The 26158-nt window shown below is 40.9% G+C and overlaps 1 protein-coding gene across 19 annotated transcripts in view; it reads left to right on the forward strand.

Annotated features, from left to right (window-relative positions):
- Positions 1–16076: 16076 nt before the first annotated feature.
- LOC118229641 (neurexin-3a-like) overlaps positions 16077–26158 on the forward strand; it is a 325684-nt gene continuing 315602 nt past the window's right edge. For 11 of the 19 annotated variants that reach the window (XM_035421780.1, XM_035421795.1, XM_035421787.1 and 8 more), the window contains exons 1-2: positions 16078–16301; positions 21367–22581. In XM_035421780.1, the coding sequence (XP_035277671.1) occupies positions 21885–22581 (697 nt within the window). In that variant the 5' untranslated portion in view covers positions 16078–16301; positions 21367–21884. Of the gene's footprint in view, positions 16302–20218; positions 20312–21366; positions 22582–26158 lie in introns of those variants that run through there. The other 8 variants (XR_004765703.1, XR_004765704.1, XM_035421791.1 and 5 more) reach the window with 3 other exon arrangements.

Below are 26158 nucleotides of genomic sequence, written 5' to 3' on the forward strand. Positions count from 1 at the left end.
GGTAGCACATTCTTTCCTCCAATGCAGTTTTTAACAATCAATGTTTTGGCAGCAAATTGCCTTCTTTAGGGCCTCTTTTTAAGTTTAGTAGTATCATTGTTACCAAGCATGTTAATATTCTTACATTGTTTCTCTATTTTATGAAATATTTTCATTTTTATAAAATGCTTTATAAAATATATATTTTTTAAATAAAATATTTATCTGGTAATATGTCGTAATCCATTATGTCAAACGAGGATATTTTAATCTATGGACTTTGTGTAGATTCTGTTCCCTTCACTTCCTGGCCCAAAGATGCAATGTAGTATTTTTTCCTGCAGACACACTTCATGCAATTCCCTCACTGAGAAAATCTCTGACCTTGAGGTCTCGCTGAATGAGTTTTTAAAACAAATTATGAACTGGTATTTATTATGGACCTTTTTAATCAGTGGAAATGGCAATCATTTACTGATTTTTTTATCAATGGCATGTCATTTACTATAGATTTCCCACCTCTGCTGTCCCCGTAGCTTTGCAGCGTCCGCTTTTGCAAGTGAGTAGTTCACAACATCAGAGGAGAGTTGGAAAGCCCATTTGTTAATGCGTATGTAAGAATTTTTTTTTTTTTTCGCATAGAGACCCCACCTATTCCTCCAGGAAGAGAGAAATTGCATTTTATATTGCCCCATAATCTTGTGATAGTATTAAGATGGTTTGTGTAGTGATGAGTGATCTTATGATTGTACCTATCATTCCTCTAGATACTTTTCCATGGAGGACCAAGTGGTGGTCTCTTTATGATCCAAACACTCATTTATATTCCTTTTGATATAAAAAAATGATGCATTTGTATCCTCTTGGCTTGATTACTGTAACATTTTGTTGTCAGGTCGTGGCAACTTGCCTTCGAAACATCTACAACCTGTATAGAATGCAGCTGCAAGGGCCCTTACTAGAACTAAGAAATGGGGACATATCAGTACAGTACTTAAATCACTTCACTGGCTGCCTGTATAATCTAGAATTGACTTCAAGATCTTGCTGTTAACGTATAAAACTTCAAACGGTTTAGCCCCTGACTATTCCTTCTTCCTTATTCTCTTCCGAGATTACTTTGTTCACAAGATGCTGGTTATGTGAAAATTCCACGTATATGTAAAATTACAATGAGCGGTAGAGTCCTTTCTCATAGCGCTCCTGTTTTATGGAACAATCTCCCTATGTATGTGTGGGCTTCAGACACACTCTCTGCCTTTAAGTGTAGGCTTAAAACTTACCTATTTAGTCAGTCCTATAGTTAGTCATTCCTATAGTCCTATAATCCTGTTAAATTGTCAAGAATAATCGTGAGTTTATGAAATTGAACACGGATGTCTGGGCTGGGTAGGGAGCTTAGCATTAAGTGTCAAGCTTGCATCTACGGAGTTGACACTCTAGGTAGCTTAGCATCAAGTGTCAAGCTGGCCTTAACCTAATCTTCTTTGTTTCTCTTTCCATGGGGATCCTGCCCCTTGCCTCACCTTAAGTTAAAAGACTGCTCCAGCCTGTTTCTTCCACCTGAGTCCATGTGATCGCTCTAGCCCTGTCCTTCGCTCCATGGTCATGGACTGCTTCAGCCCTGTTCCTCCCCTGCCCATGCCTTGACGCAGCCTGAAGCTCCAGATCCATCATCCAGCTTCTCTTAACTGCATTATTCTGTACTATACCATTTCAGTGTCTATTATTCCTGTTAGCTTTCACCTCAGCCGTATACTGCTAAACCCATTTCATTTGCTGTGATAGATCCCTTGTAGATTTTTTGCTATAATCCATTCTACTGCTGCTTTACACCAGGGTGGCCAGTGGAGGATGGGCTCCCCCTCTTTAGCCAGGTTACTCTTGAGATTTCTTCCCATTGGGGAGTTTTTTCTCACCACCGGTTGAGAGTTTTCTCCCCACTGGGAGTTTTTACCTTATGTACCTGCTATTTGGAGGTTCAGGCCTGGTGTTTGCTTTGTTTGCTCTTTTTCTTGCCTTGCTACTCTGTAAAGCATCTTTGTGACAGCTCTCTGTAAAAAGCGCTATACAAATTAAATTGAATTGAATTTAGGCAAATGCATCTTCCACAGTTCTCCTTCTGACCTACATTTATTCATATCCATATGTATATAATCACCCCTCATTCACATTCAGCTTCACATTCATAGACATTTCTTCAACTCCTTCTCCTCTTTCACATTCAGTTCCACATTCATGCACATTTCTTCATTTATTTCCCCTTTCCACATTTGCTGTATTATCCATAGCACATAATGCTTATAATCTACTTGTTACATTCCATGGCTAGGGTTCTTTTCCGAGATCCTGTGTTGAGGTGACACAAGGATGCCATGTGATACCATGAGGTGATGTGAGGTGTTGCAGAGCTATTTATTTCCGGCAGGGTCCAGCTTTCTCCTGTCCTTATGACCCCTGCTCCTGGTATTGTCATAGCCAGGTATTCCAGCTGCCATTTGCACTGCTCTTCATAACCTGAACCTACAATCTATGGCTTCACCAAACTTCAGAAGTGTTATTTGGGTCCAAGTCCAAAAACACTCAAAATTGCACCTTAATGTGCCTTCATACCATAGTCTGTGTATGAAACTTTTTTTCATAAGCAGAGTATGAGTCAACTGATTCATTGATTGACCCCGATGAATTGAAAACCCAGAGGGCATAACAAGCTTGTAAACTGTAGCTGGGTAACAGAAAGTTAGCTCATATCTACCTTGTCTCTTGAGAATTGTGTATATGGCTATTAGCCTCAGTTGATAACCATGCTGTGATGCTATGCAAAATTAAGTTAATTAGTCAAAAAGCAGGTGAATTGTTTAGAGCATAATCTTGTGGTTTTTCTTTAGTCACTATTTCCTTTGAGTCTTACTGGCTTTTAAACTGTTCAGAAACGTGTCCCCTGTTAACTTTATGCCAAATTTGCTCTCTTGTCCTGACCTCTCGATCCTCTACCCTCTTTAGCATTTCCCAGAGACGGGGGGTTACTGCGAAGTCCAGAAAAAGCAGCACACCATGGCTTGGAGCTAGGAAGTCAGTGAGGGATGTTTGAGAAACGGCTGGTTCTCCCTGCAGGAGGATAAAAGGGAGGGTTAGTGTAAGCTAGCAACTCTGACATGACAGAGAGTACAGAGGATTATATCTGACTTACCTGAATAATTCCTAGCCCAGCCCTGCAGAAGGTAGCATGCTATTGAACGCACTTAAACATTCTGGCTAAGTAGCTAGCTTCTTGTGGTAAATGGTAAATGGACTGCATTTATATAGTGCTTTTATCCAAAGCGCTTTACAATTGATGCCTCTCATTCGCCAGAGCAGTTAATGGTTAGGGGTTAGGTGTCTTGCTCAAGGACACTTCGACATGCCCAGGGCGGGGTTTTGAACCGGCAACCCTCCGACTGCCAGACAATCGGTCTTACCTCCTGAGCTATGTCGCCCCATGGCGACCCAGGTGGGACTTGAACCCACAATCCCCAGCTTGTGTAAAGTTAATAGTTATAAATTACTTCCTGATTTCAAGATAATTAGTCAGAATTGGACAGGGAAATAGTCAGTTAGATTATGTGGGTGTTTGGTTTGTTAGATTTGTGTTAGGGGCTGCTAGTAGGGCATTTGTTGAGCATGCAGTTAGTAAGTGGCCATTTTTGTTTTTCCTGTGCTTGAATCTATGTTACTTCCTTTTTGGGTTAATAAATGAATGCAATTGCTTAAAGGTGTGATCTGGTTTGTCTCTTGCTGAAATAATTATAATACCTTTGCAAAGACACATAGATCTCCTGCATTTCAATGATAAATTAATGAAAAGTGCTCACTAAATAAATGCAATCCTTTACTCTTCATATGCTTGGAAAATAAGCTTATACTTAGACATTCATTTGCACTACCAGATATTTACTTAAGCAATGCAGTTCAAATACTTTACGCAAGAGCACTCCTTCCAGCCAAATGATCTACAAAGGAACAGGACCTGGTAACCCTCTACAGACAACCCTGTTTGCAAACCTGTCAGGGCACCTCTGAGCCTCATTTTCATCCAGGTCAAAATCCTCACTGCACAGCCAACCAATCAATTTGAGGTATAGTGCTGTGAAAAAATATTTTCCCCCTTCCTGATTTATCCTATTATTGCATAAGTTTCGCACAAAATGGTTTCAGATCTTTAGACAAAATGTAATATTAAGCAAAAGGAAACGGAAGGAAACACAAAATTAATTATAAAAAGAAACATCAATGCTCGTCTCACATTGCAGAAAAAGCAACTGGATGATCCCAAAGCTTTTTATCATGGACAGATGAGTCAAAAGTGGACATTTTGGACAACACGGGTCCAATTATGTCTAAAGCAAATACAGCATTTCACAGTAAGAGCATCATACCAACAAACTTGGTAGTGGGATAGTGTAGGGATGCTTTGCTTGGGACCAGCATGACCTGCCATTATTGAAAGAACCATGAATTCTGCTCTGTACCAAAAAATAATGCCTGTCTTAAGAATGCCAGGTCATCTGCCAATGAGCTGAAGCTGAAGGGTATTTGGGTTATGCAGTAATGAACCAAAACACAAAAACAAGTCCAAATCTGAATGGCTGAAAAAAATAAATAAATAAAGTTTTGGAGTGGCCTAGTCAAAGACCTGACTTGAACTGGATAGAGACACTGTGGCAGGACCTAAAGCAGTTCATACCCGAAAACGTATCTAACTGACTTAAAGCAGTTCTGCAAAGAAGAGTAGGATAAAATTCATCCAGTGATGTGAAAGGCTGATAGCAAATTATAGGAAGCTTTTGGTTGCAGTTACTGCTACTAAAAATTATGGAACAAGTTATTAAGTTTAAGGTGGCAATTATTTTTTCTCCTGTGATATGGCTGTTTCATAAATCTGTACATTGAATAAATTAAATGAAAGAATGTGTTTTGTGTTCACTCAGGTTCCCTTTTTTTAAAATTATTGTCAGATATGTTTTTTTCAGATTATCTTTGAGAAACAGAAAATATAATTTGTGTGACCATTGGAATGTATCTGTGAATTTTTTATTCCCTTCTCGTTCCCAAAAACATCAAGGCAAGTAGGATCACCCCAGAAGTCTTCTACCAGGGATGTCCTGGAAACGTTTCTCTTCTTTGAACGTTTTATGGCTTTATTGCCCTCTGGAGGAAACTCAAACAGTCATAGAACCTGCATGGCTATAGCCCATACAAGGAATGTTCCTAGTGATTAGACATTTGAATGCACTCTGTGATATTTAGTTGCAATCACTGAGAGAAAATCAGTGTTTTTCTGAATAGATAAGGATTGTAAAAGTCTGATCATTGAAATCTACATATTCAGGGAATTCCAGTTGAAAGCAGAAAATAACCTGGTGTGATTGTTTTTGTTACATGGAAAATAGTTTACCTGTAGGTGGAAAGTACAACTGGCTGAGTGTCTTTGGCAATTCTTTGTCTACAGATTTCACATCTTTGTCATAAATAGTAATTCCATTCCATTTAAATTTTATCTTAACTTTGACTAATAATAAAAACAACACTTCAAAATATTTTGATGTAGACACAAACTAATGTTGCCATTTTGATGATGAGTCAAACTATGGAAAGATGCTTATTGACTCCAGGCCTGTAACAAGCAGTACTTGTATTTCTTCCATGTTGTGCCAGTAGTCTTCCAGCTGCCAGAACTAATGTGGCAGTAATAATATGGCCTTTTACAGGGCAGCAACTTGGTTAGTCAATCAAATTTAACTTTGATAAAATGCTTGTAACAAAGACTGTCGCAGAGTGCTCCAGAGAGCATGTATCATCTAAACAGCTCTAGTGCTCTAGCTCGTAGGAATGTCAGTGCTGCTTTGGTAACAGAAAACAGAAAATAAGCCACCTTAGTGCAACATTTGTAGAATCAGCAAGATCTACTCAAACTGCTTGACCTTGGAGAGAGCTCCTATAGTGTCCTGTGGAAATCCTGACATTTAGACATCAGTTGTTTTCTCTTGAGAGGGTGAGAGGGTAAGGAAATGGCACATACACAAACAAACCCAACATAAACGGTTTGAAGTGATGAGTGTCGGACGTCCGTGCTTTCTCTCTCTTCCGATAGAGCCGTCGTAAGAGTGTCCGGAGAAACCCCGGAGGACTGCAATATCTCCACTTTGCCTGACAGAAGTTTCCGGTAATTAGGGAAGATGAGGACTCTGCTTTCAGTGAAACCAATGATCACCAGCTCTCTTCGAGGCCTGTAATACGTGGATGGATGAACCTGTGCTTCAAACAATCTGTATCAGAGAGTGACTGCTAGCCATGCCTTTCCATTTGGATCAGAGAACTCAAGCTCTTTATGGTAATGGTACTCAAGAAGCACTGACACCAGAAAGCAATTCTACATATCAGTGAATGACATTAGGCAGTGAATAACTACAGATTATAAACACAAGAAGCCTCCAGTTCTCAATTTCCGTGTTTCAATCAGTGTTTCCATTAACTGCGTTCTGATTGTTGTCATAGAATTGGTTTCAAATGGTAACACATCATATTATAACCATTTAGAATCATGCCAGAAATACAGTTCTACTCTTAGTCAGGGCAGCGTCTGCTGAATGGATTCAGTGCTGAATGCTTGATTACATTGTATAATAAGAACTGAATCTCAGGGAACTGGATAGAGACCAGCTGGTGCTGCGAACAGCAGAGATGAATCAACAAAACAAGCCAGTGCGCAGATGCACGGGCAGCGCGGGGTGTAGCAGCCATGTATTGTCGCACCACGGAGCGCGACATATGGCTCACGCTGCCGCCATTCCAGTCTGTTGTTCTGCCGTAAGGGTCGGGTATCAGGACAGCATGAGGCCCAGCAGCTGCGGTGCCTTCCAGTACACTATGCCACGGAAACGAGACCTATAGCAAGACCACTGCCAAGTGGCCCTCTGTTAAATAAAGAGAGGTGGGTATGCCATGACAGCATGTGAACATAGAGTGTGACAATGACAGCCACATCTACTCACTTCTCACTATGCCGTGGTTTGTATGCAGTACATTCATGTGTTTTATAGTTGTAGAGGTAGGAGGTGTCTGCACTACAGTAACAGCAAAGATAATACTAACAATACACTTTTTTAAGTGCTTTTCATCTTCAAAGTTCAACGCAATGCATAAAAGGCAAAGCACATTGAATAGGCAAGACCTGGCGTAAGTATTGAGCTATAATACCTGAGTTTATTTCCTAGGCGGTCAGCACTGTCAATCTGACACTGATGTGAAAAATACATTGAAAGGTCTGCACAATGATGTTCAGCGGAACTTCACTGCAGGACTTTGATGCTCTCATGTACGCCCTTCAAAAGTGAAAACACTCATGTCTTGGTTATGAGATAATAAAGCGCATCTCTGTCACTACAAGTCTCACTTATGTCCTTTCCTTTCAAAGCAGTGTGAATGTGGAAGTATTATACAGAAGTAGACATAGTCTAAATATTTCTGGAGGGGGATTTAAGGTAGGTTTTTTTTTATCTCAGCTACTCTTGGGAGTGTGAAAGGATGTGAGTGAACTGACTGACTGACTGATGAAGACAGAATCTTTGTGCCTGTGTGTGTGTGTGCTTGCTAGCATGTGTGCATATATGTGTGTGTGCGTGTGTATGCGCATGCATATATTGTATGTGTGTGTGTGTGCATGCATGTGTGTGTGTGTGTGGGTCTATACTGTATTTCTGTGCAATTCAGTCTGTGTGAAATGCAAAGGCGTGCAGACAGCATTTCATGAGGCCAGTGGCACAGGTTTACTCTTAGGTTTACCCGGTAAGGGCATCCTTGTTCGACTGAAGTGGAAAGGGCTAGATTAGATTAAGGACTGAGTAAGTATGTTTAAATCACACTTTCAAGGCCAGCTGCTGGGTAAACCCAGCCTTTTCTTTCTCCCACACTTCCCAGCCTTCTGGGGGTGGGGCAGGGGGGAAGGGGGGGGGGGGGGGTGGGTATTACTAGTCTACTTGTTTCTTCTTCCTGTACATTTTCTCTTTTCTCATTCACCTCTCCATTTCTTCATTTGTATTCGATACTGTGACTGTTTCCAAACCCATCAAATTGTTTCTTGTTGTCTTTTACCATCCACAAGGCCCTCCGGCTAACTTTCTTGATGAGCTGGACATCCTGCTCAGCTTACTTCAAGAGGATGGTACCACCGTTGATTCTGCTGGGAGACTTCAACATCCATCTGGAGAGCTCCTGATCAGCTGGCTTCCTTCCTCTGCTACACTCTTTTGGTCTCACTTTGCTGTATTCACCCTCTACCCACAGAGAAAAAACCAGCGGGGTCTGGTCACACTGAGAAACTGCTCTGCACCCTACCTGATGGTCACCCCCCTGCAGCACACTGATCGCCACTTCCTCTCCTTTTCCCTGTCACTTTTCTCTGAACTCCTCTTTTGTCTACCCATTCCTGTCACTGTGCATTGCAACCTCTGAGACCTCTGTCCCTCCACCCTCAATGCTGCTTTCACTGCCTCCCTTCTATCTCTGGAATATTTCTTTTAACTGTCGACTGGCACTGCTGCAGCCACACTTGTCTCCTCTGTCTTCATCACTCAATTCACTCTATCCCCTCTATCCCCTCTATCATCTTCTAGCCCCTGCTGACTGATATGCTAATAGGAGAACCTCACATATATCGGAGAGAAGGCAGCATACAACCACCGACGCTGCTGTCCTGTCCAATTACTATCCAGTCCTCTCTGCATTTTCATCATTTGTTACAGCTGCTAAAACTAACTTTTATCGAACTAAAATTGAAAACTTATCCCATATACCACACAAACTTCTCTCTATATTCTCTTTACTCCTCATTCCTCCCCCTTCCCCACCCACTTTAATCTTCACTGCGGAAGACTTTGGCACTTTGTTTGGAGGGAAGGTTGCTAACATGCGATTCTTTCAAGATAGAGTCCTCCAACACAATAGTCAACCCTTTCTCTATTCAATCCTCATTCTCTCCCTACTCAATACTCCCACCATTTCTCTTTGCCATCTCCTCTTACAGATGAAGACCTCACTCAAATCCTACCCCATAATCTATCCCATCAACTATCCCCCCTTCCTACTTCCTGCTCCCTGGATCTCATCCCTACACGCCACCTCCAGTCAATCTTTCTCTGTCTTCAAACAAGTTTGTATTATCCTCCTGCTCAAGAAACCCACCCTAAAGTTTATCCCCTTTTCTCTCCAAATTCTTAAATGTGCTGTTTTCAACCACCTCTTTCCTGTTCTATCGCAGAACAACCTTTCAACCAAACCCCTTGCAGTAAGTGAGGAGCTCAGCTTGCTCCTCTTCTGTTCTTATCCTCATCGACCTCTGTGCAGCATTTTACACTGATGACCAGCAACTCCTGCTGTCTTCCCTGACTACCTTGGGGATTTGTGGCACTGCTCTCAACAGCTTTGCTTCATACCTCAATAGTCACTCTTTCCAGGTCAATTGTTTGAAGTGCGGGGGGAGGGGGGGGACAGTTTTGAGACCACAGGAACTCTTATCAAGTGTCCCTCAGGGTTCATTCATTGGATCCCTTCTCTTTTCTCTCTAAATCAAGTTTTTGCTCGGGCATCTCCTCCCATGACTGGTCATGTCATTCCTATGCTGAGGACACACAATTCTTTCTCTCCTTCTCCTCCTCAGATACATTGGTATCAATATGCATCACAGCTTGCTTAAAAGGCATCTCAAGTTGGATGAAAAATGACTGACTTTAGTTTAACTTAGCAAAAGCTCAGGTACTTTACTTCCTAGTTAAGTCCCCTGCCCTGCTGTACCCTTCCTTCTCCCTCAGTGGCACTGCATTGTCACCCTCTTCATCTTCCAAGAATCTCAGAGTGCTACTTGATGACAAACTCCCACTCTGAGAACATCATGGCAGTTTATAGGGTTTGCAGATTCTTGCTGTGCAAAATATGGAGAATTTTCCTCAACACCTACTCAACCTAGCTCGGTCAGATGATCTCCCACATGGACTATTGCAACTCCTTTCTTGCAGGCCTCTCTGCCCCAACTATCAGACCTCTGCAACACATCCAGAATGCTGCTGTGCATCTGACCTCAAACCTCACCAGACTCAGCCATGCCACTACCCTCTTCATCTCCCTCCACTGGCTACCTGTATCGGCTTGCATAAAATTTGAAACGTTAGTGCTAGCCTATTGGGCAACTAAAGGGGCTGCTCCATTATTAAAGATTCTACACCTCACTCACCATCAGACCAGACACTACACCTACGGGACCCTTATTTTCTGTTACCTCTGGGCATCTCGCACCTCTTCCCTACATAACTGTGCTTCCACATGTCTCCAATCTGTTCTAAGCATCTGTGGTTGAATGAGCATCCCACTGCAGTCAGAACAGCAGAAACCCTACCCATCTTCTGACTCAGACTGGAGACTCACTTCTTCAGAGTACACCATGGCTCCCCTGACACCCTTTAAATAACCTTTCTTTTTCTCTTTCTTTCGTTGAACATCCTTTTTGAATAATGTTTAGGTATAGCTGTGTAAGAATATTTTGTCTGTCTAGTGTTTTTTTTGTCTATGGTTAAAATACAAATTGTGGTTTGTTAGTTTAACATTACACTTATTGATTATTAATGTACCTCTGTGCCTTCCTGGTGATACAACATTTTGTATTCCTGAGAGTTACAATGATGTTCTCCTCTTCTGTTGCTCTGGATATGAGCGTCTGCTAAGTGATAGTAAATGTATGTTAATGTAAATATAATGAGTCTTTTATGGGTAAAAATTCCATACAAAATATTGTATGCAAAGGGGTACAGATTATGCAGTTATTTTTTTGGGAACATGTTTGTGTTTTTTTTTACTTTGGGGGTTCACGATAAATCTCAACTGAGACTATATCCCCAGTTTTCTATACAAAAGCCTGAACATGGCTGGGGGTGGTGGTCTAATTCAAGTTTTAATTAAGTTTTAATTACGTTTTAGTGTGCCAGAAGGAAAAACAGATAGAATATGTTCTTCAATGCTTTTAATGGTTTTAAAGTACATATACATTGTGATATAATTAACATGCATTTGCAGGATATGAACCAACACTGACTACACCCGGGATTAATATTTCTGAAGAAATGTTTTTTTTTTATTTTTAGACAGCCATGTGGTGCAGACAGATCATAGAAACAACCTAGAACATTGGATGACTACACAAATTGGGTATAGACCTTTTATATCCTGATATGCCCAACATGAAATCTCATAGTTTATAGCACTTTTTACTTTAGGTTTTTGTTGTTTTTTTTATAATTAATTTCTTGCTACAGGCCTCAAAATGAACCTGAAGGAAAAGCTGTTCATATGCAGGTGTGTCATTCCACAAGACATGAGCTCGTAAAAATCATAAACATATGCTATAAATGCTTACCATTTATACTTCCCTTTCTTAATTTTATTACATCATTATAATTGAAAATGATTTCTCCATAGCCCAGCACACACTAAATATAGCTAATCATTTTAATTCTATCACTCAAGGTGATTTGTTCCCTGTTATCATTGTATAATTACTTGGCCATATCCACCCTATTCACAGTGCACTTTATATGTCATAACTTGCCTCTTTTCAGTAAAGACACTCGGTAAAACAATCCTTTAAAAGTGGCATATTAATTAAAATGTGATTGATTTTGCTCTTCAGCATACAGGAAACACAAAGCACCTCTGCCTGTGTATGTGTACAAGCTGTCACCGACCCCGTCTCTCAGGGAAATATCTTACATGTCTGAGCCAAACCACTGTCTACCAGCAGCTCTCACAAACAGATGAATTGTGCAGGAAACAAGTGATGTCACAAAACTTTTGACCTTTGACATTTCACAGAGCAGTCATTGGTCACGTGTTAGCAAATTCATACCATTCAGTTATGGAAAACAGTTTTACTGGCTGGAGACTCTGTAAGTGCAATTTGAGAGTGATGAGGCCCCAAACAAACAGTCTTGATTTAATTCACCTTTTCCCTTGTTAATTCCAAGATTCATGTTAGGAGAAAATAGATTTTGTAAATGGATTTATCCATGTCCTTTTGCACAGATATTTTGGAATACACTATATTGAATATTGAATTCACTATATTGAATACACTATACTGCCTTTCACCCATTTTGGCAATTTTACAATGTTGATTTTGTATGCAGTATTGCTCACTCTGGTGAGCTATTACTTATTAAATTTAACATTACATTTTAATTATACTATGCTAAATATATACATGCTAAATATATTTGTATTCGTGTATCCGTGCATGATTATACCACAGTTCTAGTGAGGGTCATGGTTACCTGTTTAATATTTTGCAAAGTACCCTTATCCACAGTAATATTCATGTCTGTGATGGTAGGATACACACATCACATGCCAAAAAAACAGTAAGACGTAGAAACAAAATCTGTGTGTGTGTGTGTGTGTGTGTGTGCGCGTGTACGTGTGTGTACTTAAAACGACCATTGCAATCAGAACAGGTACTAAAAAACTACTTTCCAGATACTTGTATGTCAAGGATATGTCATACATAGATAGCCTGGAAATAATCTATGAAGTCAGTGAGGATCCAAATACTGGATTTTAGTATTGATTCATTATTTTTTAATAGGAGTAATAGAATATATTTAAGTGGATAATGAACAATGACTCAAATTGGGCAGGCTAGGGGTTAAAGGTCAAATTAGTTTCAAAAGGCTAGATTTGAAGATGCATTCGATCACAGCGGTAGTTGGTTTCTGCGCTGGTGACCAGCATGCAGGGCTGCTCACTCTGGTGGTGTTCTCAAAGGCCTGCCCCAGCCCACAGCGTTCTCAGGCGACACGGGCAGAGGCGGCACATTGCAGACTGAGCACAGTGGCTTTGGCAGGTGCTCATTCTAACAGCAGAGGTGACTAAACAGCATCGTACACATCAAAGCAGGGGGATATTTTCACCATCTGATATGCCCCCCCTCCTCAGCAGAGTCTTATTATCACAGCCCTACCTGGGGAGGGGGGGGGGGGGGGCGGGCAATCCACATACTCATTAGTGCAGCCACTGATATTTTCATTCGTTTCCTAGTGTAATTAGTCAGTTAACCTTCCTTGCATGCCATCTTCCAGTCAACTTTGATCTTCCATATAACCAGTGGGATTGGAATAAGTTCATGCCAGGGGTTTGAAAGACCTTTTGGTGCTTTTTTTTAATTTTTGTTCTTTTTATCTCTCTCAGTGCATTTTTCCAAAGTGTGTGACGCCAATTCCATTTGCTCTCTGAAGCTGTGTTTCAGTTGGCCGGGAGGATTTTACAGAGATTAAAAAAACAAAAAACAAAAAAAAAAAAACATCTTTGCCAGTGTGCCCTTGAGTTTGAGACTCCAAACAAACTCCAAACTCCAAAACAATCAAACATGTAGGGCTCTTTTTTCTGGAATCAGTGTTTCAGGGCGCATGGACGCAGTCAATGGTGTGACATATGGGCGCATTGTAACCAGAGGCGAGGAGCACACAGCTCAAAGCATGTGGCACAGGTCACAAAAAGGCCTGGATTATAATGGATATTTTATCAGTGGGTGTGATGAAGCTGAATTTACTCATAGCCAATAAAATGGCCTCTTCATGTCCTTTAAGAGCACAAGTTCCCTGGCATACTGCTAATATCCACGGTCTGTGGTCTACTGCTGCCATCCGCAAATGAACTTTGTATTGCTATCGCTAAACAATGTATACTGTCACTAGCAATGCATTTGAAATGTTTAAACTATTTTCAAACTAATCTTGTACCAAATGCTTAATCATTTCACATTGCTATGCCTAATAATAGCCACTGTCCATAATTTTCCAAATGATTAATGTTTTGTTTTGAGGGTGTGGTTGGATATTATATATACTGAAATAACCAATACAGAAAATTGTTTATTTGTATATTTAAATGACGAAATAGACAACCGCTAGGTTTCACCTAGTGACAATATGCATTGATATAAACATTTTGACTAATCAAGCGTTCAATCATTCATTTGAACATTCATTTGTATGTGTGAATAAACAAATATGAGTTAATGACAAATATGAGTTAGTCCATTCAGTGAAGTTGTCTTTATTCATAAACACCAGAATATTGATAATGATAATGAGAACTGTGCAAAGCCCAGACTAGCCAACCATTTAGTTTGGTAGCCTACAGTTTGTAGTCTAAATCTTTTCATGTGATGAAATGAGTTTCACTTTCTGTTCATAAGTTACTTCAAACTATTCCTGTTTTTAACATTTTTTTTCAGATAGATTTGGGAGTAAATATTTTGAAATGCACCTCTGATAAGCCTATAATTAGAGGGATTAGAGTTTAGTAACCTATTTTACTCCCAAAATAGTGATACCAAAATGGTGCACAGGAACCTATTTCGTTGCTCTCGATGTCAGCTGCAACTATCTCACAGACCTGGGGTAGATGCAACTTTATTCAGCAGTTCTCTTTAAAATCTGGGTTTTATTTCTTCTGCACCTGCAGCGAGCAATTATGTACTCCATTATGCCCACAAATTGAAATAAAGGATAGTTATACAAAGACAAATATGACCAAAGAAATCACAGGAATACAACAGAGCTTTTTCTCTCCAACGAAACAGGCTAATCCTTCTCCCAAGCAATTTGTCAAATCTTCCTTAAATCGTCTTTGCAAATAGCCTCCTTAATTTGCAGGAGCATCATGCACAAATCACTTAATCATAGCCGCTTTTATATTTGGCCTGATACTGATGCATATGTAGGTTTAACCAGCCTAATTAGTCAATTGTTAAGTCTTTTATGAAGATCATTTTTGGGAAATATTTATGTTAATGTTATTCTTCGTGCATCGTGGCACACACATTCATTTTAACTACAGGCACATAATTAAATAATAATTAAGATCTGCCCAATGCTAGGCTGTAACTTGCATCATAGGCCTGGTCTGTGCATTGTAGTCCATCTTGACTGACAAACTCCCAGCAACAACTCTTCTCCCACTTTGGCGCATGGAAATAAGGAAATTATAAAACGGTTCTGGAACGTCAAAATCTATGACAAAAATACCATTTCATCAGTGGCACAGTTTGCAACATGCCACACTGGAAAACAGAGCCTGTAGTCTCAGAATGGCTTTGTCAGTTGATCAATGAGGGATGGCTCTGGCCTGTTTTTTGTTCATTTGTTGTGTTTTTGGTTACAGTACCAATTTTTTGGTTGGAAAAAAAATGTATATTAATTTCCTATATCATTATTCTGATTCCTTAAGCATTTGTGAGTGGTTGCTTAGGCCTTGTAAGTGCACTGCATTTTTGTCCTCCTTAGTATATCTCTGGATTAATTTATCAGCCAATATTATTTCCAATGCACTCACAATTCAATGCAGTAACATTTGTGTAATGATTATTCATGCATGGGTCCCTCTTTATGACATGTAAAGATACCTTACGTGCTTTTAGAATGATTTTTGTTCAATGACATCACAAGGTAATGTGAACTCATGCTTAATTACAGTAACCTGTTAATACACGAATGAACACACGCACACACACGCGGGATGTTCACAGATATGGCTGAAACATAACTGATACAAAGGCGTTTCACTTTTGACTATTATGAGCTGCTGTTAGCCAGTGACTGAATTCAGAACCATGGACAGCGTCTTGGCCACGTTTCATTGCATTTGGTTATGGTGTTCCAGCTTTACCGCACTCCTCCACCGCACACAATTATTGACCCATTTCTCTTAAGTGTGCGTAGTAAAAATAGCTTTATGTGGCATTGGAGACCTCAAGCACTCGCTAAATAATTCCAGTGGTTCATAAACTGGACGATGGAAATGAGCAACTGATGATAACGATTCTGTCTTGCCGTTGCAGATTCTACAATGCAAAGGCCTGTGTAGACAAAAACATTATCGTCGGTTGACAAAATTTGGACTTCAAAGTTGTTAACCTCCGGGAGGGAAGCCCTGCTCCATCGGTCTAGCACCGTCTATGTCTTTAAATGGCGTGCTTCGGACTGAGGAGGGGGCGGGAGCGCGCGGCTTGTGGGAGAGAATATAGTGATTGCCTATCAGTCGGGCGCTGGGCAAGCGGACGCTCTGTGATGTGCAACAGACACAGAAACGGTGGACTTCTCTACACCCTCCGCCGCTTGTAATAACCACTGCGTCTCCGCAGAACCGCTTCAAACGCTGCATTCAAACCTGGAACTAAAACCATTTCTGATTTAGGAATTTATTTTGGATTACTATGCGCTGGAATTGTTGCCGCAGTTAAGGTAAGAAGATGCCTTCCAAGAGCTGCCAGTGACCTAAAACACTGGAACTACGGACGGATATATTATTTCAACTTTTATTGCAACTAGTTTGAATTCAGTATGTGCGACAAAGCTAGCAGGTTTTACAAATTACTTGACAGGGAGTCTGTAGTGACCCCGATATTGTATTTTATTTGTTACATGATTAGGCGTGCATTTATTATTTATATTTATAGTTTAACAAAGGGAGTGAATAACTTAATAATGTTACCTAAGCTGATGAACAGCTGTAATTGCGTGTGCACAAATATATACCGATTATAATTTTTCGGTCCCAAGTGGTGAATTCCATCGTTATTTAACGATTTCCTGATTCAAACTTAGTCTACTGTGAGCTACAGTAACGATATTTTAATAACGGAGAAACCCAACGGGGCAAACTATTTTCTCACTCTAGTGCTTTTGGTAGCTTGCACTGTTGTTACTCTCATGTAAAAAAATTCACAGATCCTAGTATATTTTGTAAGTGCGTTAACCTACATACTGCCCTGGCCGTGTGGCTTGCCTTGTCTTTGGAGACTTTTAGGGCAAAGATATTTTAGAATGTAGATTCAAGTAATTATCCATACCACAGTAACATTCTCCTATGATGAATTTAATCACGACGAGCTAATGGCATTAATACCACAACGCTGAATACCAAGCACGATTCACCACGGTGCTACAGTTGATTATCCAGTGCTGCCGTTATTTCAGAAATGCCTCAGGTTTTGAACTGGACTGATCTTACATTGTCCCCCTGGCTCAGTGACTCGACGGTTGCAGGTTCGAGTCTTGATGTAGGTGGGGCACTTTGTGCAACCATGCAATGACTCAACTGTAAGGAACTGCATGCATTCAGTAAATATTTAGCTGCACAAATGTGCAATATATAAAATAGCTATGAAGTGTGGACGCCTCCTAAGCGATAAGACTGTTTGACACATTTCCCCTCGTACCTTGCACTTTATAACCCATAAATCATCCATCCACCCATTCACTTAATTCATGTATTCATCCGTCCACTCACGACTCCCTTTTTAACTGGTCATGTCAAATACAAATAACTAATCGACCGCTCAAGATCTCCTTTAGCCAGGCTTCACAATACACTTTAAAGCTAATACGTTTATTCTTATTCGTTCAAAGTTCGAACAAGAAAGTCTGAATGCATGGTTTTGCGGAAATGTGTGCGTGTATGTATCGGAGGAAACTGCATGCTTCGCGGAATTTGATGCAAATTGAAAGTGAAAATTAGCTCTGTGTGGAATGTGGAGACTGTGCGCTGCAGAAGGTAGGAGTTTGTCACGATCTGAAAAGCGCCGTAGCCTACTCGAGCGAGAGGGAATCTGGAATTACGAATTATTTACAGAAAAATGCAAATGTATTTTGTAGCCTATCTGTGTATGCTTAAATGTTTGCATACGCTTCTCTTCACAAATGGCCATTTTTCAAATAAACCATTTACATAGCACCAAGTCAGGAAAGATTTTTGCACAATAACTATTTCCTTTACAGGAACATACTTTTTTCAGAGACTCTACGAATACGGTAGGCTATAGGCTATCACAATAAACTGTTCCAAGTCTTATTTTTCACTAAACGTCGCGTCCGTCCGTCGGTTGAAGATAAACAGCAGTTCTGAAATGGCAGCGTTAACTACCATCGCCGGAGGTTTGTTTTAAACTGAAGCGAACCGGTGATAGGAATAGTACTGTGACAGAAAAGGAGCGATCGGTACTCCACAGTGGTGTCCGACAGTACCAGATGTAGCCCGGTGTATAAGTCGGTCGCTGTCCAGATTCGCCTCGATAGGTTTTTTAAAATAAATAAATAAATAAATAAATAAATAAATAAATAAATAAATAAACAAACATCAAAATGATACTCTTACATCAACAAAATAATAATAATAATTTACACGACTGCATGTTTTGTAGAATCATTTAAATGTCACTTCATAGATTACTTTGAGGCATATTTGGACATTGTGTCGTTTTCAGCAGCCTACATTTAAGCAGTAGAAGTTAAAAAAAAGAGAGAAGGAAAACGGCTATTTTGTCGGCGGCACAACGTACAATAGACTCAAAAATGATGTAGCCTACAGCAATTAAATTTTGATGCATGTTGCGTTATCTTGGTTACGCCTGCTGGACGGTCTGCTCAGTTTATGGTTACGTTATTTTGACGGCGTTGATTGCTCTAATTCTCGAAAAAGTGGTTGAAAAGTGTCTTTGAGGGGCAATGAGGGAAGCAGGCCGTGATACTGGTTGTGTGCATTAGCGATTGTCAATAACCTATCCTGCTGTATGAACGGATAACAAGAACCGTGTGTTGCATTGGATAATTGTGTCTAATAATCAATTACATTATCACAATTGCAATTTACAGCTTTGCTGTCATTTAAGTGTTTTTAACGACAGATATAAAGTTCTTTTTCACTACCTATCACTTACATTTGTTGATGGTACTCCAAGGTGGCTTGATGCCTAAATAGGTTTAGGTTTTTAGAAGCTGTTGTATAATAGTCTACTGCATTTTTATACTATTATATGAAAAAAAGCAGCCAACCAGTGGTGCTGACAGAAACAATATCTTTATTTAATTATGAGATTAATAAAATAAAATAAAAATGTAATCAATAAAAAAACACACGCAACCACACACGCGCACACACACACGACACACACATGATAAAATGATTTAAGTGAATTCTACAATTAGTCCACATAGGTTTCTAGCCATGTCCTCACAACCAGTGCGTTCTGGGCATGGCCAGCTTACTTTGACTGGTTGGCAGTGCTTTTAATACACCCATGTAGCACAAATACTGATAGCTTTGGGCTATGTGCCAATTTAAAGACACAAAGCAACCATCAATTAAACCTTTAACACCTGGCATGTGTTGCTGGATTGAAGAGACAATTTTGGGTTTTGGCTAACGTGACATTATTTCATTAGTTTGTTGATGACGAGCTTCATATATGTAGTAGTAATCAGTTTCATTGTGGAGCATGCATGTGTGTCTATTAGAGTTAATTAAAGAAGAAGCTGGAGTTCACCAAAGAGGAAGAAAATGTAAATGTTACCATGGGTAAAATAATGAACCAGTATATCTATGCTTGGAAGATAAAGGGCATTATGATCCAGTGTATGATCACAGCCTTATTAAATTGCCCTGCAATGTGTTCACAATGAAACAACCTCTTTTTTTTTAACAGGAAAGATTGTAATTTTCTGTACATTAATCACCTAATGTGAAAATGAGAGTTGACAGTACTCATTTCAGTATTAATAAAAAGGGTAAATGGTTAGGGGTCATTCACAATAAAACTGGGCTGCTGTCCTTCCAGCACTTGATGGTGTGCTTTGATACCCGACACCCACAGTATTGAGTGTGCAATAATTTGCCAGGGATACAGGAGGCCCTTTCCATTAATACGTATCTCGGGTTGCACAGTATCTGCTGGCTAGTGGATCTAATTTCCGCTTATTATTTTCAAGAGGATCCAAAAGCCAGACTACTTCTACACCTGTAGGCCCACCATCCTCTAATGTGGGATACCGTCTGAGACAGGAGTGCCATCCCTGCTGTGTTTTTATGTTACCATCTCTCTTTGGTCTTCCTTGCCACGTGCTTGCCACAGCCAGAACACGGGCAAACACATGGTTGTCAAAGAGACGAGCGGGCAACAACAACAGATGTATCGGTTACCTGAACTCAATAGCTCCCCGATTGAGTTCAGCGCACTATTATTCTAGGGCAGGTGGTTAAAGCGACTTGCTTTGTGTCCTGCCACACTGGAACATTTCTGAGTACCGATTCTATTGTCTGAAGGAACCCACTGCTCTAGCCACCATGAGGGAGGGGAGGGGGAATTATTAGTCGCATATTAAGTTTCGCTTGGTGTTTGGCACTGAGCTCCCTGGAATCATCCGGAATGTTCTGCTCATTCATGGATAAGCCGATGGAAGGCCGGGCTGCTGTAAAGGTCAGTTTAAGCTTGATCAATTAGATGTGTCAGCAGTGTACTCATCTTGGACACAGTGGGCATGAGGGAACTGATAGGGAATGTACGTCTTGTCGATCTATTCGATAGGTGCTTAACCTATTTACTGACATCTGAATGTAGTCTCGCTTTAATATTGATAGGCTCATAATTGGCTTTTTGTGATGGCATGGAATACATAGAAGTGGTGAAACTACTGCTAAAATGTTAGGCCCAAATTCAGTGCATTGCAAATGAACAGTACATTTTGTTTGAAGTTTTGGGAAATACCTCACTTTTTTATTTTACACAGTGCACATGTTTTTATTTAACTTAGGCATCACCTCAAATGATAGCGAGGCAGAGAAATAGGAGGGAATTATTATTTTGCTTAGTTGCATTTATTGCCAGTACATTGCATCTGAACCAAATCTATTCTATGCTGCAAACAATCTTTTGGCTCAGTGATAGTTATGTAGGCCTTCTATGTTATACAGGCTATGTAGGGCAACTTCATGATTTATGGCAAAATAGTACTTGGTTTCTGTGTTATGTCCCCGTAAGATCTGGTATATGCAAATGGAATGCTCTTTGGGGTCTTAGTAAATGAACCATGAAGAAATGACCAGAGCTGTTCCCTTGAGAAACAGGCATGGATTAGTCATGCATGAGTTATGTGATAAATATAAATATATTTTGTAATATTGTGCTTCAGAAAATATGAAATTATGGATTTGAGTGGGCAAAAGTTGTTGCAGTCTTAGATTTCCAGATGAAAGCCTTTAATTTTCCCATCAGTCTCAGATGTGGGGCTGACAACAGTAGCCGGGGTGAGGATCGTCAGAATAATTTATGGAGGTGCTGTGACACATTTTACTCTGGTACTTCTGGAGTCCCAAAGTGCTTGGAAGTGTAGGTGCTGCCAACACATAGGCAAAGAATATAGCATTTGTATATACAGTGTTGTCTTGACATTTCATAGTAAATCTCAGCTTTATTGCATTCAGTACACTCTTTATTGCTTTTTTCACTATTTTCTTCTCTTTTTTTTCTTGCAGTAACAGCACTGAAGGAATTCAAGGAAAAACCACTTTGTCCCATGCTGTGTTCAGATTGAGGCCAGTATGAAGATTTTTGTTATCCTGAAAATGGGTGGAGTTACCTCAGTGGGACCTCACCTGCTGAATATTTTTAGCCCCAACTTTGCACTCCAAGGTTAAAAGTCAACCCTGGAACCAGTGAGAACAGACTGGTTGCTCCACCCCCTCGTATATGTTTATCTTCTCTAATGGGAATAAAAGCCTTGATCCTTGTCCCTTGGAGCTGAACAGCAATCACGACCTGTCAGAACCATAGCCAGTTTGCTGCTTGCACCCTCATCACCCATGATACCCTCCAAAAAAAGGATCAGTTGTTGATGCTGTGGCCAGCATATGTCATATTGATCACACATTCCTCCACATACACTGTGAGATATACATGGGATACAGAACTGAAGAAAATCCAATGATATCTTTGTCTTGCGGATCATAGCCCACTCCCTCCCCGCATTCCCTCTCACGTTCTTCAGTTTACAATGGATGCCTTCAACTATTGGCTGCAGGTGCATCTGTTGTTCAGTATCCTGCTGGGCCTTTGCTTTGGCCTGGAGTTCTCGGGGGCCCCGGGACAGTGGGCGCGGTTTCGCCGCTGGGACGCCAGCACCAGAAGCGACCTAAGCTTTCAGGTAAAGACGGGCGCGTCCAGTGCCCTGTTGCTCTACCTTGATGACGGAGGCTACTGTGACTTCCTGCTCCTGGCGGTCTCGGAGGGCAAGCTGCAGCTGCGCTTCAGCATAGACTGTGCCGAAACGTCTGTCGTCTCGAACCGGCGGGTCAACGATAGCAACTGGCACTTTGTCACCATCAGCAGATCCAACCTCAGGACAGCCCTTCGGCTGGACAGCGAGGTCAAGTCTGACGAGGTGCAGCCACTGAGGCAGTACATGAAGGTGGTCAGTGACCTCTTCCTTGGGGGAATCCCACAGGACATCCGCGGGACTGCGCTGACGCTGCCCCTGGTGAAGGAGCAGCCACTCTTCCGGGGGGTAATCACGGACCTGAAATATGGCAATGGTCAACCCTGGCTGCTTGGTAGCCAGAAGGTGCGCTTGGACATGGAGGGTCTGTGCGCCGAGAACCCCTGCGAGAATGGGGGAATCTGCTCGGTGGCGGACGGGGAGTATCTGTGTGACTGCTCTAAAACTGGATACATCGGCCGCTTCTGCAATGAAGGTAAGAAATTACTGCCCAATTTCCCTCCTTAGTGCTGGTTGCAAAAAAAATATTTTAAATGATGTAGGACGAGAGAAGTTCTTTTTTTCAGTCCCTTCTTCCAGTTAGTTGCTCCCTCAACTAACTGTTCCTCCTTCATGGTTCAGTTGGTTTAGGGAGGCTTTCTCTCCTTGGATTGAGAAGCTATTTCTGTGTCTGACACAAGCTGTGTGGGTACGGCAATAGTTCAAAGGAACATAATCTGGATTTAAATCCAGGTCAACAGTGACATTAATCATGAGACCTAACAGATGTTAGAATCTCTCTCAGTTGTACGATGAATTCTGCTTTGTTTGCTTTATGTCACAATCTGGCCCCTCTGATTTTTGTGCAGCTTGAATTTGAACAAAGAGAATTTACATGTACAAAGGAGCACTGTTCATTCTTTTTTCTTTCAGAAATGTTAAATTGACTCAATTTCCACTTAGAAGTTAACACAGTGTACCAACCTGTCTTTGATGTTTAAAGCAACTATTTTAGATTATGAAAAGGGGACTTTCTGTTTTTTGTGGAAGACATTACTTTTATTCCATCAGAAATTCTGCTGTTATAAGCCTGTGAAAGGTGATTGCTTTCAATTGTGAAAAACAATGCCATAGTGTTGAAGGCTTAAGATTGCCATCTTACACTTGAACTTTCCATCCTTCCACCTACATTATTAAATGCAATCATTCAGATCTGTTGGTTTGTTTCATGACAGGTTTGTGTTATATTATACGTGACTGTCTAATGTGCCTCAAATAAGGGTTCCATGGAGCTGCTGGCTGGCTCGTCCTGGTAAGGTACTGCATCGACTCACCTCACAGGCCGGCATCAAATGCAGACCATACCAGAGCTGACTGTGGTCAGAAACCCTGCAGGGTGACAAACTGCATTGCCCAGGGATTACAGGGTTTCAGGCAACCAGGATAACAGTGTTTTATCATACCGCAGATTGGTTGGGTGCTCGTAAGTTCATCTGTTAAGCCACAAATAAGATGTATTCCTCCAACTCATATCGGTGAAAACTTGACCGGTGAACTGCAATAGCGAAGGTTGTATCAATGAGTGCTGATTTATATCAGCACTATTGGGCATTCAAAACTTTGGTGGAAAAGAGAGGACCGTAATTGAGGCTTTGATGACAACATTGTGGATAGGTCTATGAGTGCCTGTATGTGCAATTGTTTTTTCCATGTGCAATTTGTGTGTGTATGTGTGTGTGAGAGAGAAAGAGAGACAGAGAGAGAGAGAGAGAGAAAGAGAGAGCATGCACATGTTCCTTTATGCACGTACATGTACAGGATGTTGTTGTATGGGATGTCAGTATTGTCACTGAGTGTTTTAGTACCCTTGCACTGGTAATGTTCATATTTTTGTTTGAAGCTCTGGGTCAAATCACAATTTTTAAGTTATTTTTCTTTCACTGAATATGTTCAGGTCCTACAACTTGTACAGAAATCTCCAGGCACATGCTGGTTTGAGAAAAATGGTATTTGATCCTCCTTTGCCGTTGTTATATTAGTGTGATAATCATTATTCAATGTCGATTCAGGTGCAGTATCTTTGTTAGCATGGTACATGAGTGTTCTTTCCCTTTAGGAAGAGAAGCACACACATTATATAGACACCCATGCTTTTCATAGATGCATCCTCTAAAAGATTATCCTTCTATAAGGTCAGTACATGTTCTGGGACTGAATATAACCCCTTGGCTAGCAATATACTGCACCTACAGTATAACATGAAAAACTCATCCAGTTGAAACATGGTCTTGAGGGATCCCTATGACTTTTCCTTTATGAGAAGCATTCCATTTTTTCTCTTTCTTCTGGGCTGAAATGAGAATTCCTCCAAGATGGCAGAGTGACAGGGGTGACAGTGTGACACACGTTTTTGACCAGTTATTTTCACTGCTGACACATGCTCCTACTTGTAAGAGTGGGGAGGGGGTGGGGGTGGTGGTAGTGGAACCTAGTACTTCTATATAACAGAAAACAAAATTAAAAATTCAAAACAGCAGCAGAGATGACATTCTGCCTGAAACAGAATGCTTTCTGAATGTCTGTGGATGAAGTGATTGTCTGCAGGTACAGGGTGAGTGCCCTGGCAGGCAATGCAGCCTTCCAGGACGAGGGCTGACTACATCTGCAGAAACTGTGGCCCCTCAAGGCCGAGGTTAAGTATTTCTGCAGACCCCATAGACCTTCAGGACTGGGGTTGACTGTCCCAACAGGTTTTACACTTGGCCAGCTTTACCCTTGTTTGGCTGCTGTCCAGTATTTTTGGCCTCCTGACAGGGGTCCTAAATTGGTGTGTGAGAGTTGCTGGCAGCTAACCTGCCAACATCAGTTTTGGATGCTTTCATTTTAAGAAATACCGAGGCCTTGTTGATGGGTCATGCATGATTTATGTTGATGACTGAAAAGTAGGCTCTCAGTTCACCAGACAAATGCTGTGAGAAGCAGAAACACACACACACTGGCTAGCAAGTCTCAGTATGGAGCAAACACATGGACACTATCAAGCTCCCAGACTTGTTTTGGTCAGAAGCTGCCTCTCCAGTGAGCTGCAGAGCTCTTCAGCCTTTTGTGTGCCATTCTGTCCTACATCATGTTATCAACGGGCATAAAAATAAATGTTGCCCCAAGCTGTCCATTTTAAATCTTTCAACTTCAAAGCATTTCACTCCTGGAAAAGGAGCAACTGTGTCTGAATGGGTCCTTCATTTAGACAAACCAATGTACCAGATTGTGAATGGCACAAAAACAAGGAAATGCAATTGAGGAAATTACGGCCTGGCCAATGACCAGTTTGTACACAAGAACCAATGGGAAATAAAGACAGAACCTCAACATTGTCGTCTAGACCAGCCAGATTCTTATCATTTTAATGGTAAGTTGTGCACACTTAAAAAACTACATTTTCCCTCTGTACTATTCTTTTTAAATGTGCTCACTGGCATAAAATTAGACAGTAGTTTGTGGTTAATCAACAATGCAAGAGCAACAGATCTCACTGTGCAAACAGCCTGGATCAAACTGTAGCAGGGCCATAAAGCAGCACAAAGCAGGCAGATGGCTGGATGCCCTCAGAAACTCGCGCCTGGGCCGCAGCGTATGTTTGGCGCATGGAATAATTGCCACAGCCGTACTGAACGTCGTCTGTAGAGCCGAAAGTCTAATCTGAGGGAAAATTGAAACAGTCAATGGTTGGCTGTTAAACAAATGTACAGACTGTCCTCTGATGTGGATGGTGCCATATTAGTGACAAGCTGCACTAGGCCTCAGACATTGTTTGCCACATTACACTGTCACAGGAGCTTAGTGAATGAAGTGTTTCTACCCAGGTTTTAATGTGTATCATCTGAGATGACACTCGCGTTGTCTAGACCTAGTCTTTTCCATTAGATATTGGGATACCCTGCATCTTGCACTGTAGCTTCAATGTAAATTTCAAATTTTGCTTAATTATTGATGATTAAGTAATACCTGAGGAAAAATACTTATTTGGGCTTTCATCAGATTCCAGTAAAGTATATTAATGCACATTGAGTATA

This window comes from Anguilla anguilla, chromosome 6, assembly GCF_013347855.1.
Source record: "Anguilla anguilla isolate fAngAng1 chromosome 6, fAngAng1.pri, whole genome shotgun sequence".
NCBI lineage: Eukaryota > Metazoa > Chordata > Actinopteri > Anguilliformes > Anguillidae > Anguilla > Anguilla anguilla.